The sequence below is a fragment of the Phyllobates terribilis genome, unplaced genomic scaffold, assembly GCF_046119375.1.
Source record: "Phyllobates terribilis strain yellow unplaced genomic scaffold, ASM4611937v1 Scaffold_7__3_contigs__length_470593459, whole genome shotgun sequence".
NCBI lineage: Eukaryota > Metazoa > Chordata > Amphibia > Anura > Dendrobatidae > Phyllobates > Phyllobates terribilis.
In genome coordinates, this window is record NW_027362767.1 from 20990819 (window position 1) to 21010135 (window position 19317).

Sequence of the window (19317 nt, forward strand, 5' to 3'; positions counted from 1 at the left end):
GTCACACTGTGGAGCACTTTCCTGTAAGAGCGGTCACACTATGGAGCCCTCCCCTGTAAGAGCGGTCACACTGTGGAGCACTCTCCTGTAAGAGCGGTCACACTGTGGAGGCCTCCCATGTAAGAGCGGTCACACTGTGGAGCACTCTCCTGTAAGAGCGGTCACACTGTGGAGGCCTCCCATGTAAGAGCGGTCACACTGTGGAGCACTCTCCTGTAAGAGCGGTCACACTGTGGAGGCCTCCCATGTAAGAGCGGTCACACTGTGGAGCACTCTCCTGTAAGAGCGGTCACACTGTGGAGCCCTCCCCTGTAAGAGCGGTCACACTGTGGAGCACTCCCCTGTAAGAGCGGTCACACTGTGGAGCCCTTCCCTGTAAGAGCGGTCACACTGTGGAGCAGTCCCCTGTAAGAGCGGTCACACTGTGGAGCCCTCCCCTGTAAGAGCGGTCACACTGTGGAGCACTCCCCTGTAAGAGCGGTCACACTGTGGAGCACTCTCCTGTAAGAGCGGTCACACTGTGGAGCCCTGCCCTGTAAGAGCGGTCACACTGTGGAGCCCTCCCCTGTAAGAGCGGTCACACTGTGGAGCACTCCCCTGTAAGAGCGGTCACACTGTGGAGCACTCTCCTGTAAGAGCGGTCACACTGTGGAGCCCTCCCCTGTAAGAGCGGTCACACTGTGGAGCACTCTCCTGTAAGAGCGGTCACACTGTGGAGGTCTCTACTGTAAGAGCGGTCACACTGTGGAGGTCTCTACTGTAAGAGCGGCTACACTGGAGGTCTCTGCTATTATAGCGGTCACACTATGGAGTTCTCTGCTATTAGAGCGGTCGCACTGTGGAGCTCTGTACGGTAAGAGGGATCACAATGTGAAGGTCTAATGTGTAAAAGTAGACAAATTGTAGACATCAATGCCGTAAAAGTAACAACACTATAGATTATCTACCTTAAACAGCAGACGCACTCTGGAACTCTCTACCATAAGAGTGGTCACACTATTCAGATCTGTAGTGTAAGAAGGTCACACTGGAGGAGATTCCCCAGCCAATAAGTACAGGTTTTTTTTCACAGGAGAGGAAGTATTTACCATATGCTTCCAGTGTAGCTCACCTGTCCATACATTGTTTCTGGGAGGCAGAGGCTGAGTGTGATTAGGGCCAATATCCTGAAACACAAGCAAAGTGAGTTCATCTACATAGTCCTGAGACGTGACTGCAGCTCTGAAAATGCAACGCAGTCATTGTAAGCTTTCAGCAAAACTGTTAGCGTAAAGTATGATGACAGTTTCCATTTACTAAAAGTATAATATAATACAGAAGGTCAGAAGGTAACTCAGGATCAGTAATGTGTGTACACAGTGACTGCACCAGCAGAATAGTGAGTGCAGCTCTGGAGTATAATACAGGATGTAACTCAGGATCAGTAATGTAATGTATGTACACAGTCACTGCACCAGCAGAATAGTGAGTGCAGCTCTGGGGTATAATACAGGATGTAACTCAGGATCAGTAATGTAATGTATGTACACAGCGACTGCACCAGCAGAATAGTGAGTGCAGCTCTGGGGTATAATACAGGAGGTAACTCAGGATCAGTAATGTAATGTATGTACAGAGTGACTGCACCAGCAGAATAGTGAGTGCAGCTCTGGGGTATAATACAGGAGGTAACTCAGAATCAGTAATGTAATGTATGTACACAGTGACTGCACCAGCAGAATAGTGAGTGCAGCTCTGGAGTATAATACAGGAGGTAACTCGGGATCAGTAATGTATGTACACAGTGACTGCACCAGCAGAATAGTGAGTGCAGCTCTGGAGTATAATACAGGAGGTAACTCAGGATCAGTAATGTAATGTATGTACACAGTGACTGCACCAGCAGAATAGTGAGTGCAGCTCTGGAGTATAATACAGGATGTAACTCAGGATCAGTAATGTAATGTATGTACACAGTGACTGCACAGGCAGAATAGTGAGTGCAGCTCTGGAGTATAATACAGGATGTAACGCAGGATCAGTAATGTAATGTATGTACACAGTGACTGCACCAGCAGAATAGTGAGTGCAGCTCTGGAGTATAATACAGGATGTAACTCAGGATCAGTAATGTAATGTATGTACACTGTGACTGCACCTGCAGAATAGTGAGCGCAGCTCTGGATTATAATACAGGATGCAACTGAGGATCAGTAATGTAATGTATGTACACAGTGATTCCACCAGCAGAATAGTGAGTGCAGCTCTGGAGTATAATACAGGAGGTAACTCAGGATCAGTAATGTAATGTATGTACACAGTGACTGCACCAACAGAATAGCGAGTGCAGCTCTGGAGTATAATATAGGATGTAACTCAGGATCAGTAATGTAATGTATGCACACTGTGACTGCACCTGCAGAATAGTGAGCGCAGCTCTGGAGTATAATACAGGATGCAACTGAGGATCAGTAATGTAATGTATGTACACAGTGACTGCACCAGCAGAATAGTGAGTGCAGCTCTGGAGTATAATACAGGATGTAACTCAGGATCAGTAATGTAATGTATGTACACTGTGACTGCACCTGCAGAATAGTGAGCGCAGCTCTGGAGTATAATACAGGATGCAACTGAGGATCAGTAATGTAATGTATGTACACAGTGATTCCACCAGCAGAATAGTGAGTGCAGCTCTGGAGTATAATACAGGAGGTAACTCAGGATCAGTAATGTAATGTATGTACACAGTGACTGCACCAACAGAATAGTGAGTGCAGCTCTGGAGTATAATATAGGATGTAACTCAGGATCAGTAATGTAATGTATGCACACTGTGACTGCACCTGCAGAATAGTGAACGCAGCTCTGGAGTATAATACAGGATGCAACTGAGGATCAGTAATGTAATGTATGTACACAGTGACTGCACCAGCAGAATAGTGAGTGCAGCTCTGGAGTATAATACAGGATGTAACTCAGGATCAGTAATGTAATGTATGTATACAGTGACTGCACCAGCAGAATAGTGAGTGCAGCTCTGGAGTATAATACAGGATGTAACTCAGGATCAGTAATGTAATGTATGTACACAGTGACTGCACCAGCAGAATAGTGAGTGCAGCTCTGGGGTATAATACAGAATGTAACTCAGGATCAGTAATGTTGCTAGCAAAACGGCTCATCTTGCTGACTGCTCTACGTTAGGGAAGGTTTTAGCAACAATTTCAGTTGCGAAACAATTCCCACAGAAATATTGCACACTCCTACCTAATATTATGCAACAAAGAATAGGACACATCTGAATAGTAGGCTATCAGTACACCATGATCACTGAGAAGCTCTGAACCTCACTGATGCCAGTAATCAACGTGATTCGATTTGTTCTGCTGGTTCATGCTTGATGAAACATTTTTCTTGGCTTCCAAGCTCAGTTCTCAGAGGAACAGCCTCAATATGTATTACATTAGTGTGTAGAAAAAAAACAAAATCAATTATTTTTTTTTTAATTTAAGTCATTTTTAAGGTTCCCAACCGGCAACATAAGAGGCAGCCCTGTACATTATAAGTCCCAGAAGACATTGTAAAATAGTCATGGAAGTTTCAAAACCGACTTTGTGCTGCAAAGATTTGTTGCATTTTATGGCATCCAAAGGGTGAGGTTATATCCTACCAACCCCACATTCTAAAATATAAAAATTATATTGGCACCCACTATATACAAGAATTCAACTACTATAATACTGCTCCCTATGTACAAGAATATAACTACTATAATACAGCTCCCTATGTACAAGAATATAACTACTATAATACTGCCCCCTATGTACTAGAATATAACTACTATAATACTGCTCCCTATGTACAAGAATATGGCTACTATAATACTGCCCCTATGTACAAGAATATAACTACTATAATACTGCCCCCTATGTACAAGAATATAAATACTATAATACTGCTCCCTATGTACAAGAATATAACTACTATAATACTGCCCCTATGTACAAGAATATAACCTCTATAATACTGCTCCCTATGTACAAGAATATAACCTCTATAATACTGCTCCCTATGTACAAGAATATAACTACTATAATACTGCCCCTATGTACAAGAATATAACCTCTATAATACTGCTCCCTATGTACAAGAATATAACCTCTATAATACTGCTCCCTATGTACAAGAATATAACCTCTATAATACTGCTCCCTATATACAAGAATATAACTACTATAATACTGCCCCTATGTACAAGAATATAACTACTATAATACTGCTCCCTATGTACAAGAATATAACTACTATAATACTGCTCCTATGAACAAGAATATAACAACTATAATACTGCCCCTATGTACAAGAATATAACTACTATAATACTGCCCCCTATGTACAAGAATATAACTACTATAATACTGCTCCTATGTACAAGAATATAACTACTATAATACTGCTCCTATATACAAGAATATAACTACTATAATACTGCCCCTATGTACAAGAATATAACTACTATAATACTGCTCCTATGTACAAGAATATAACTACTATAATACTGCTCCTATGAACAAGAATATAACAACTATAATACTGCCCCTATGTACAAGAATATAACTACTATAATACTGCCCCCTATGTACAAGAATATAACTACTATAATACTGCTCCTATGTACAAGAATATAACTACTATAATACTGCTCCTATATACAAGAATATAACTACTATAATACTGCTCCTATATACAAGAATATAACTACTATAATACTCCCTTATGTACAAGAATATAACTACTATAATACTGCCCCCTATGTACAAGAATATAACTACTATAATACTGCCCCTATGTACAAGAATATAACTACTATAATACTGCCCCCTATGTACAATAATATAACCACTATAATACAGCCCCCTATGTACAAGAATATAACTACTATAATACTGCTCCTATGTACAAGAATATAACTACTATAATACTGCTCCTATGTACAAGAATATAACTACTATAATACTGCTCCTATGTACAAGAATATAACTACTATAATACTGCCCCTATGTACAAGAATATAACTACTATAATACTGCTCCCTATGTACAAGAATATAACTACTATAATACTGCTCCCTATGTGCAAGAATATAACTACTATAATACTGCTCCTATGTACAAGGATATAACTACTATAATACTGCCCCCTATGTACAAGAATATAACTACTATAATACTAATCCTATGTACAAGAATATTACTATAATACTGCTCCTGTGTACAAGAATATAACTACTATAATACTGCCCCTATGTACAAGGATATAACTACTATAATACTGCCCATATGTACAAGAATATAGCTACTATAATACTGCCCCCTATGTACAAGAATATAACTACTATAATACTGCCCTCTATGTACAAGAATATAACTACTATAATACTGCCCCTATGTACAAGAATATAACTACTATAATACTGCTCCTATGTACAAGAATATAACTACTATAATACTGCCCCCTATGTACAAGAATATAACTACTATAATACTGCTCCTATGTACAAGAATATAACAACTATAATATAGCCCCCTATGTACAAGAATATAACTACTATAATACTGCCCCTATGTACAAGAATATAACTACTATAATACAGCTCCTATGTATAAGAATATAACTACTATAATACTGCTCCTACGTACAAGAATATAACTACTATAATACCGCTCCTATGTATAAGAATATAACTACTATAATACTGCTCCTACGTACAAGAATATAACTACTATAATACTGCCCCCTATGTACAAGAATATAACTACTATAATACTGCTCCCTATGTACAAGAATATAACTACTACAGTACTGCTCCTATGTACAAGAATATAACTACTATAATACTGCCCCCTATGTACAGGAATATAACTACTATAATACTGCTCCTATGTACAAGAATATAACTATTATAATACTGCTCCTATGTACAAGAATATAACTACTATAATACTGCCTCCTATGTATAAGAATATAACTACTATAATACTGCCCCCTATGTACAAGAATATAACTACTATAATACTGCCCCCTATGTACAAGAATATAACTACTATAATACTGCTCCTATGAACAAGAATATAACAACTATAATATTGCCCCCTATGTACAAGAATATAACTACTATAATACTGCCCCTATGTACAAGAATATAACTATTATAATACTGCTCCTATGTACAAGAATATAACTACTATAATACTGCCTCCTATGTATAAGAATATAACTACTATAATACTGCCCCCTATGTACAAGAATATAACTACTATAATACTGCCCCCTATGTACAAGAATATAACTACTATAATACTGCTCCCTATGTACAAGAATATAACTATTATAATACTGCTCCTATGTACAAGAATATAACTACTATAATACTGCCCTCTATGTACAATATAGCTACTATAATACTGCCCCGTATGTACAAGAATATAACTACTATAATACTGCCCTCTATGTACAAGAATATAACTACTATAATACTGCCCCCTATGTACAAGAATATAACTACTATAATACTGCTCCCTATGTACAAGAATATAACTATTATAATACTGCTCCTATGTACAAGAATATAACTACTATAATACTGCCCTCTATGTACAATATAGCTACTATAATACTGCCCCGTATGTACAAGAATATAACTACTATAATACTGCCCTCTATGTACAAGAATATAACTACTATAATACTGCCCCTATGTACAAGAATATAACTACTATAATACTGCCCACTATGTACAAGAATATAACTACTATAATACTGCCCCCTCTGTACAAGAATATAACTACTATAATACTGCCCCCTATGTACAAGAATATAAATACTATAATACTGCTCCCTATGTACAAGAATATAACTATTATAATACTGCCCCTATGTACAAGAATATAACTACTATAATACTGCTCCTATGTACAAGAATATAACTACTATAATACTGCTCCTATATACAAGAATATAACTACTATAATACTGCCCCTATGTACAAGAATATAACTACTATAATACTGCTCCTATGTACAAGAATATAGCTACTATAATACTGCCCCCTATGTACAAGAATATAACTACTATAACACTGCCTCCTATGTACAAGAATATAGCTACTATAATAGTGCCCCCTATGTACAAGAATATAACTACTATAATACTGCCCCCTATGTACAAGAATATAACTACTATACTGCCCCTATGAACAAGAATATAACTACTATAATACTGCTAGTATGTACAAGGATATAACTACTATAATACTGCCCCTATGTAAAAGAATATAACTACTATAATACTGCTCCCTATGTACAAGAATATAACTATTATAATACTGCTCCTATGTACAAGAATATAACTACTATAATACTTCCCTCTATGTACAATATAGCTACTATAATACTGCCCCTATGTACAAGAATATAACTACAATAATACAGCCCACTATGTACAAGAATATAACTACTATAATACTGCCCCCTATGTACAAGAATATAACTACTATGATACTGCTCCCTATGTACAAGAATATAACTATTATAATACTGCCCCTATGTACAAGAATATAACTACTATAATACTGCTCCTATGTACAAGAATATAACTACTATAATACTGCTCCTATATACAAGAATATAACTACTATAATACTGCCCCCTATGTACAAGAATATAACTACTATAATACTGCTCCTATGTACAAGAATATAGCTACTATAATACTGCCCCCTATGTACAAGAATATAACTACTATAACACTGCCTCCTATGTACAAGAATATAGCTACTATAATACTGCCCCCTATGTACAAGAATATAACTACTATAATACTGCTCCTATGTACAAGAATATAACTACTATAATACTGCCCCCTATGTACAAGGATATAACTACTATAATACTGCCCCCTATGTACAAGAATATAACTACTATAATACTGCCCCCTATGTACAAGAATATAACTACTATAATACTGCTCCTATGTACAAGAATATAGCTACTATAATACTGCCCCCTATGTACAAGAATATAACTACAATAATACTGCTCCTATGTACAAGAATATAGCTACTATAATACTGCCCCCTAAGTACAAGAATATAACTACTATAACACTGCCTCTTATGTACAAGAATATAGCTACTATAATACTGCCCCCTATGTACAAGAATATAACTACTATAATACTGCTCCTATGTACAAGAATATAACTACTATAATACTGCCCCCTATGTACAAGAATATAACTACTATAATACTGCCCCCTATGTACAAGAATATAACTACTATAATACTGCCCCTATGAACAAGAATATAACTACTATAATACTGCTCCTATGTACAAGGATATAACTACTATAATACTGCCCCCTATGTACAAGAATATAACTACTATAATACTGCTCCCTATGTACAAGAATATAACTATTATAATACTGCTCCTATGTACAAGAATATAACTACTATAATACTGCCCTCTATGTACAATATAGCTACTATAATACTGCCCCGTATGTACAAGAATATAACTACTATAATACTGCCCTCTATGTACAAGAATATAACTACTATAATACTGCCCCTATGTACAAGAATATAACTACAATAATACTGCCCACTATGTACAAGAATATAACTACTATAATACTGCCCCCTATGTACAAGAATATAACTACTATAATACTGCTCCCTATGTACAAGAATATAACTATTATAATACTGCCCCTATGTACAAGAATATAACTACTATAATACTGCTCCTATGTACAAGAATATAACTACTATAATACTGCCCCATATGTACAAGAATATAACTACTATAATACTGCTCCTATGTACAAGAATATAGCTACTATAATACTGCCCCCTATGTACAAGAATATAACTACTATAACACTGCCTCCTATGTACAAGAATATAGCTACTATAATACTGCCCCCTATGTACAAGAATATAACTACTATAATACTGCCCCCAATGTACAAGGATATAACTACTATAAAACTGCCCCCTATGTACAAGGATATAACTACTATAATACTGCTCCTATGTACAAGAATATAACTACTATAATACTGCTCCCTATGTACAAGAATATAACTATTATAATACTGCCCCCTATGTACAAGAATATAACTACTATAATACTGCCCCTATGTACAAGAAAATAACTACTATACTACTGCCCCTATGTACAAGAATATAACTACTATAATACTGCCCCTATGTACAAGAATTTAACTACTATAATACTGCTCCTATGTACAAGAATATAACTACTATAACACTGCTCCTATGTACAAGAATATAACTACTATAATACTGCTCCTATGTACAAGAATATACCTACTATAATACTGCCCCTATATACAAGAATATAACTACTATAATACTGCCCCCTATGTACAAGAATATAACTACTATAATACTGCCCCAATATACAAGAATATAACTACTATAATACTGCCCCCTATGTACAAGAATATATCTACTATAATACTGCCCCCTATGTACAAGAATAAAACTACTATAATACTGCTCCTTTGTACAAGAATATACCTACTATAATACTGCTCCTATGCACAAGAATATAACTACTATAATACTGCCCCTATATACAAGAATATAACTACTATAATACTGCCCCCTATGTACAAGAATATAACTACTATAATACTGCTCCTATGTATAAGAATATACCTACTATAATACTGCCCCTATATACAAGAATATAACTACTATAATACTGCCCCCTATGTACAAGAATATAACTACTATAATACTGCCCCCTATATACAAGAATATAACTACTATAATACTGCTCCTATGTACAAGAATATAACTACTATAATACTGCCCCCTATGTACAAGGATATAACTACTATAATACTGCCCCCTATGTACAAGGATACAACTACTATAATACTGCCCCTATGTACAAGAATATAAGTACTATAATACTGCCCCCTATATACAAGAATATAACTACTATAATACTGCTCCTATGTACAAGAATATAACTACTATAATACTGCCCCCTATGTACAAGGATATAACTACTATAATACTGCCCCCTATGTACAAGGATATAACTACTATAATACTGCTCCAATGTACAAGAATATAACTACTATAATACTGTCCCCCATGTACAAGAATATAACTACTATAATACTGCCCCCTATGTACAAGAATATAACTACTATAATACTGCCCCTATGTACAAGAATATACCTACTATAATACTGCTCCTATGTACAAGAATATAACTACTATAATACTGCTCCTATGTACAAGAATATAACTACTATAATACTGCCCCTATGTACAAGAATATAACTACTATAATACTGCCCCTATGTACAAGAATATACCTACTATAATACTGCTCCTATGTACAAGAATATAACTACTATAATACTACTCCTATGTACAAGAATATAACTACTATAATACTGCTCCTATGTACAAGAATATAACTACTATAATACTGCTCCTATGTACAAGAATATAACTACTATAATACTACCCTATGTACAAGAATATACCTACTATAATACTGCCCCCTATGTACAAGAATATAACTAGTATAATACTGCCCCCTATATACAAGAATATAACTACTATAATACTGCTCCTATGTACAAGAATATAACTACTATAATACTGCTCCTATGTACAAGAATATAACTACTATAATACTCCCCTATATACAAGAATATAACTACTATAATGCTGCCCCCTATGTACAAGAATATAACTAGTATAATACTGCCCCCTATATACAAGAATATAACTACTATAATACTGCTCCTATGTACAAGAATATAACTACTATAATACTGCCCCTATGTACAAGAATATACCTACTATAATACTGCCCCTATATACAAGAATATTACTATAATACTGCCCCCTATGTACAAGACTATAACTAGTATAATACTGCCCCCTATATACAAGAATATAACTACTATAATACTGCTCCTATGTACAAGAATATAACTACTATAATACTGCCCCCTATATACAAGAATATAACTACTATAATACTGCCCCCTATATACAAGAATATAACTACTATAATACTGCTCCTATGTACAAGAATATAACTACTATAATACTGCTCCTACTTACAAGAATATAACTACTATAATACTGCCCCCTATATACAATATAACTACTATAATACTGCTCCTATGTACAAGAATATAACTACTATAATACTGCCCCCTATGTAAAAGAATATAACTACTATAATACTGCTCCTATGTACAAGAATATAACTACAATAATACTGTTCCCTATGTACAAGAATATAACTACTATAATACTGCTCCTATGTACAGCAATATAACTACTATAATATTGCCCCCTATGTACAAGAATATAACTACTATAATACTGCCCCCTATGTACAAGAATATAAGTACTATAATACTGCCCCCTATATACAAGAATATAACTACTATAATACTGCCCCCTATGTACAAGAATATAACTACTATAATACTGCCCCCTATGTACAAGGATATAACTACTATAATACTGCCCCCTATGTACAAGGATATAACTACTATAATACTGCTCCTATGTACAAGAATATAACTACTATAATACTGTCCCCCATGTACAAGAATATAACTACTATAATACTGCTACTATGTACAAGAATATAACTACTATAATACTGCCTCTATGTACAAGAATATATCTACTATAATACTGCCCCCTATGTACAAGAAAATATCTACTATAATACTGCCCCCTATGTACAAGAATCTAACTACTATAATACTGCTCCCTATGTACAAGAATATAACTACTATAATACGGCCCCCTATATACAAGAATATAACTACTATAATACTGCTCCTATGTAAAATAATATACCTACTATAATACTGCTCCTATGTACAAGAATATAACTACTATAATACTGCCCCTATATACAAGAATATAACTACTATAATACTGCCCCCTATGTACAAGAATATAACTACTATAATACTGCTCCTATGTACAAGAATATAACTACTATAATACTGCCCCTATGTACAAGAATATACCTACTATAATACTGCTCCTATGTACAAGAATATACCTACTATAATACTGCTCCTATGTACAAGAATATAACTACTATAATACTGCCCCTATGTACAAGAATATAACTACTATAATACTGCCCCTATGTACAAGAATATACCTACTATAATACTGCTCCTATGTACAAGAATATAACTACTATAATACTGCTCCTATGTACAAGAATATAACTACTATAATACTGACCCTATGTACAAGAATATACCTACTATAATACTGCTCCTATGTACAAGAATATAACTACTATAATACTGCTCCTATGTACAAGAATATAACTACTATAATACTACCCTATGTACAAGAATATACCTACTATAATACTGCCCCTATATACAAGAATATAACTACTATAATACTGCCCCCTATGTACAAGAATATAACTAGTATAATACTGCCCCCTATATACAAGAATATAACTACTATAATACTGCTCCTATGTACAAGAATATAACTACTATAATACTGCCTCTATGTACAAGAATATACCTACTATAATACTGCCCCTATATACAAGAATATTACTATAATACTGCCCCCTATGTACAAGAATATAACTAGTATAATACTGCCCCCTATATACAAGAATATAACTACTATAATACTGCTCCTATGTACAAGAATATAACTACTATAATACTGCCCCCTATATACAAGAATATAACTACTATAATACTGCCCCCTATATACAAGAATATAACTACTATAATACTGCTCCTATGTACAAGAATATAACTACTATAATACTGCTCCTATTTACAAGAATATAACTACTATAATACTGCCCCCTATATACAAGAATATAACTAATATAATACTGCTCCTATGTACAAGAATATAACTACTATAATACTGCCCCCTATGTAAAAGAATATAACTACTATAATACTGCTCCTATGTACAAGAATATAACTACAATAATACTGCCCCCTATGTACAAGAATATAACTACTATAATACTGCTCCTATGTACAGCAATATAACTTCTATAATACTGCCCCCTATGTACAAGAATATAACTACTATAATACTGCCCCCTATGTACAAGAATATAACTACTATAATACTGCTCCTATGTACAAGGATATAACTACTATAATACTGCCCCCTATGTACAAGAATATAGCTACTATAATACTGCCCCGTATGTACAAGAATATAACTACTATAATACTGCCCCCTATGTACAAGAATATAACTACTATAATACTGCCCCTATGTACAAGAATATAACTACTATAATACTGCCCACTATGTACAAGAATATAACTACTATAATACTGCCCCCCTCTGTACAAGAATATAACTACTATAATACTGCCTCCTATGTACAAGAATATAACTATTATAATACTGCCCCCTATGTACAAGAATATAACTACTATAATATTGCCCCTATGTACAAGAATATAGCTACTATAATACTGCCCCTATGTACAAGAATATAACTACTATAATACTGCCCCCTATGTACAAGAATATAACTACTATACTACTGCCCCTATGTACAAGAATATAACTACTATAATACTGCCCCTATGTACAAGAATATAACTACTATAATACTGCCCCCTATGTACAAGAATATATCTACTATAGTACTGCTTCTATGTACAAGAATATAACTACTATAATACTGCCCCCTATGTACAAGGATATAACTACTATAATACTGCCCCCTATGTGCAAGGATATAACTACTATAATACTGCTCCTATGTACAAGAATATAACTACTATAATACTGCTCCCTATCTACAAGAATATAACTATTATAATACTGCCCCCTCTGTACAAGAATATAACTACTATACTACTGCCCCTATGTAGAAGAATATAACTACTATAATACTGCCCCTATGTACAAGAAGATAACTACTATAATACTGCTCCTATGTACAAGAATATAACTACTATAACACTGCTCCTATGTACAAGAATATAACTACTATAATACTGCTCCTATGTACAAGAATATAACTACTATAATACTGCCCCTATATACAAGAATATAACTACTATAATACTGCCCCCTATGTACAATAATATAACTACTATAATACTGCCCCTATATACAAGAATATAACTACTATAATACTGCCCCCTATGTACAAGAATATATCTACTATAATACTGCCCCCTATGTACAAGAATAAAACTACTATAATACTGCTCCTATGTACAAGAATATACCTACTATAATACTGCTCCTATGTACAAGAATATAACTACTATAATACTGCCCCTATATACAAGAATATAACTACTATAATACTGCCCCCTATGTAGAAGAATATAACTACTATAATACTGCTCCTATGTACAAGAATATAACTACTATAATACTGCTCCTATGTACAAGAATATAACTACTATAATACTGCCCCTATGTACAAGAATATACCTACTATAATACTGCCCCTATATACAAGAATATAACTACTATAATACTGCCCCCTATGTACAAGAATATAACTACTATAATACTGCCCCCTATATACAAGAATATAACTACTATAATACTGCCCCTATATACAAGAATATAACTAGTATAATACTGCCCCCTATGTACAAGAATATATCTACTATAATAGTGCCCCCTATGTACAAGAATATAACTACTATAATACTGCTCCTATGTACAAGAATATAACTACTGTAATAATGCCCCCTGTGTACAAGAATATATCTACTATAATACTGCTCCCTATGTACAAAAATATAACTACTATAATACTGCCCCCTATGTACAAGAATATAACTACTATAATACTGCTCCTATGTACAAGAATATAACTACTATAATACTGCCCCCTATGTACAAGGATATAACTACTATAATACTGCCCCCTATGTACAAGGATATAACTACTATAATACTGCTCCCTATGTACAAGAATATAACTATTATAATACTGCCCCATATGTACAAGAATATAACTACTATAATACTGCTCCTATGTACAAGAATATAACTACTATAACACTGCTCCTATGTACAAGAATATAATTACTATAATACTGCTCCAATGTACAAGAATATACCTACTATAATACTGCCCCTATATACAAGAATATAACTACTATAATACTGCCCCCTATGTACAAGAATATAACTACTATAATACTGCCCCTATATACAAGAATATAACTACTCTAATACTGCCCCCTATGTACAAGAATATAACTACTCTAATACTGCCCCCTATGTACAAGAATATAACTACTATAATAATGCCCCCTGTGTACAAGAATATAACTACTATAATACTGCTCCTATGTACAAGAATATAACTACTATAATACTGCTCCTATGTACAAGAATATAACTACTATAATACTGCCCCTATGTACAAGAATATAACTACTATAATACTGCCCCCTATGTACAAGAATATAACTACTATAATACTGCTACCTATGTACAATAATATAACTACTATAATACTGCCCCTATATACAAGAATATAACTACTATAATACTGCTCCTATATGCAAGAATATAACTACTATAATACTGCCTCCTATGTACAAGAATATAACTACTATAATACTGCCCCTATATACAAGAATATAACTACTATAATACTGCTCCTATGTACAAGAATATACCTACTATAATACTGCTCCTATGTACAAGAATTTAACTACTATAATACTGCCCCCTATGTACAAGAATATAACTACTATAATACTGCCCCTATATACAAGAATATAACTACTATAATACTGCTCCTATGTACAAGAATATACCTACTATAATACTGCTCCTATGTACAAGAATATAACTACTATAATACTGCCCCCTATGTACAAGAATATAACTACTATAATACTGCCCCTATATACAAGAATATAACTACTATAATACTGCTCCTATGTACAAGAATATACCTACTATAATACTGCTCCTATGTACAAGAATATAACTACTATAATACTGCCCCCTATGTACAAGAATATAACTACTATAATACTGCCTCCTATGTACAAGAATATAACTACTATAATACTGCCCCTATATACAAGAATATAACTACTATAATACTGCTCCTATATACAAGAATATAACTACTATAATACTGCCTCCTATGTACAAGAATATAACTACTATAATACTGCTCCCTATATACAAGAATATAACTACTATAATACTGCTCCTATGTACAAGAATATATCTACTATAATACTGCTCCTATGTACAAGAATATAACTACTATAATACTGCTCCCTATATACAAGAATATAACTACTATAATACTGCTCCTATGTACAAGAATATACCTACTATAATACTGCTCCTATGTATAAGAATATAACTACTATAATACTGCCCCCTATGTACAAGAATATAACTACTATAATACTGCTGCTATGTACAAGAATATAACTACTATAATACTGCCCCTATGTACAAGAATATAACTACTATAATACTGCCCCCTATGTACAAGAATATAACTACTATAATACTGCCCCCTATGTACAAGAATAGAACTACTATAATACTGCTCCTATGTACAAGAATATAACTACTATAATACTGCTCCTATGTACAAGAATATAACTACTATAATACTGCTCCTATGTACAAGAATATACCTACTATAATACTGCTCCTATGTACAAGAATATAACTACTATAATACTGCCCCCTATGTACAAGAATATAACTACTATAATACTGCCCCCTATGTACAAGAATAGAACTACTATAATACTGCTCCTATGTACAAGAATATATCTACTATAATACTCCTCCCTATGTACAAGAATATAACTTCTATAATACTGCTCCTATATACAAGAATATAACTACTATAATACTGCTCCTATGTACAATAATATATCTACTATAATACTCCTCCCTATGTACAAGAATATAACTTCTATAATACTGCTCCTATATACAAGAATATAACTACTATAATACTGCCCCCTATGTACAAGAATATAACTTCTATAATACTGCTCCTATATACAAGAATATAACTACTATAATACTGCTCCTATGTACAAGAATATATCTACTATAATACTGCTCCCATGTACAAGAATATAACTTCTATAATACTGCTCCTATATACAAGAATATAACTACTATAATACTGCTCCTATATACAAGAATATAACTACTATAATACTGCCCCCTATGTACAAGAATATAACTACTATAATACTGCTCCTATGTACAAGAATATAACTACTATAATACTGCCCCTATGTACAAGAATATAACTCCTATAATACTGCCCCCTATGTACAAGAATATAACTACTATAATACTGCCCCTATGTACAAGAATATAACTACAATAATACTGCCCCTATGTACAAGAATATAACTACTATAATACTGGCCCCTATGTACAAGAATATAACTGCTATAATACTGCCCCCTATGTACAAGAATATAACTACTATAATACTGCTCCTATATACAAGAATATAACTACTATAATACTGCCCCCTATGTACAAGAATATAACTACTATAATACTGCTCCTATGTACAAGAATATAACTACTATAATACTGCCCCCTATGTACAAGAATATAACTACTATAATACTGCCCCTATGTACAAGAATATAACTACTATAATACTGGCCCCTATGTACAAGAATATAACTGCTATAATACTGCCCCCTATGTACAAGAATATAACTACTATAATATTGCCTCCTATGTACAAGAATATAACTACTATAATACCGCTCCTATGTACAAGAATATAACTACTATAATACTGCTCCTATGTACAAGAATATAACTACTATAATACTGCCGCTATGTACAAGAATATAACTACTATAATACTGCCCCCTATGTACAAGAATATAACTACAATAATACTGTCCCTATATACAAGAATATAACTACTATAATACTGCTTCCTATGTACAAGAATATAACTACTATAATACTGCTCCTATGTACAAGAATATAACTACTATAATACTGCCCCTATGTACAAGAATATAACTACTATAATACTGCTTCCTATGTACAAGAATATAACTACTATAATACTGTCCCCTATGTAGAAGAATATAACTACTATAATACTGCTCCTATGTACAAGAATATAACTACTATAATACTGCTCCTATGTACAAGAATATAGCTACTATAATACTGCTGCTATGTACTAGAATATAACTACTATAATACTCCTCCCTATATACAAGAATATAACTACTATAATACTGCTCCCTATGTACAAGAATATAACCACTATAATACTGCTCCTATGTACAAGAATATAACTACTATAATACTGCTTCCTAAGTACAAGAATATAACTACTATAATACTGCTCCTATGTACAAGAATATAACTACTATAATACTGCCCCTATGTACAAGAATATAACTACTATAATACTGCTTGCTATGTACAAGAATATAACTACTATAATACTGTCCCCTATGTACAAGAATATAACTACTATAATACTGCTACTATGTACAAGAATATAACTACTATAATACTGCTACCTATGTACAAGAATATAACCACTATAATACTGCCCCCTATGTACAAGAATATAACCGCTATAATACTGCCCCCTATGTACAAGAATATAACTACTATAATACTGCCTCCTATGTACAAGAATATAACTACTATAATGCTGCCCCCTATGTACAAGAATAGAACTACTATAATACTGCCCCCTATGTACAAGAATAGAACTACTATAATACTGCCCCCTATGTAATATAACTACTATAATACTGCCCCTATGTACAAGAATATAACTACTATAATACTGCTCCTATGTACAAGAATATACCTACTATAATACTGCTGCTATGTACAAGAATATAACTACTATAATACTGCCCCTATATACAAGAATATAACTAGTATAATACTGCCCCCTATGTAGAAGAATATAACTACTATAATACTGCTCCTATGTACAAGAATATAACTACTATAATACTGCTCCTATGTACAAGAATATAACTACTATAATACTGCCCCTATGTACAAGAATATACCTACTATAATACTGCCCCTATATACAAGAATATAACTACTATAATACTGCCCCCTATGTACAAGAATATAACTACTATAATACTGCCCCCTATATACAAGAATATAACTACTATAATACTGCCCCTATATACAAGAATATAACTAGTATAATACTGCCCCCTATGTACAAGAA

At 33.7% G+C, this 19317-nt stretch overlaps 1 protein-coding gene across 4 annotated transcripts in view; it reads right to left on the reverse strand.

Moving 5' to 3' along the window:
* Positions 1-19317, reverse strand: part of FBLN5 (fibulin 5) — a 159933-nt gene that overhangs the window by 27449 nt on the left and 113167 nt on the right. For all 4 annotated transcript variants that reach the window (XM_073638259.1, XM_073638260.1, XM_073638257.1 and 1 more), the window contains one exon: positions 1112-1166. In XM_073638259.1, coding sequence (XP_073494360.1) covers positions 1112-1166 — 55 coding nt within the window. The remainder of the gene's footprint in view (positions 1-1111; positions 1167-19317) is intronic.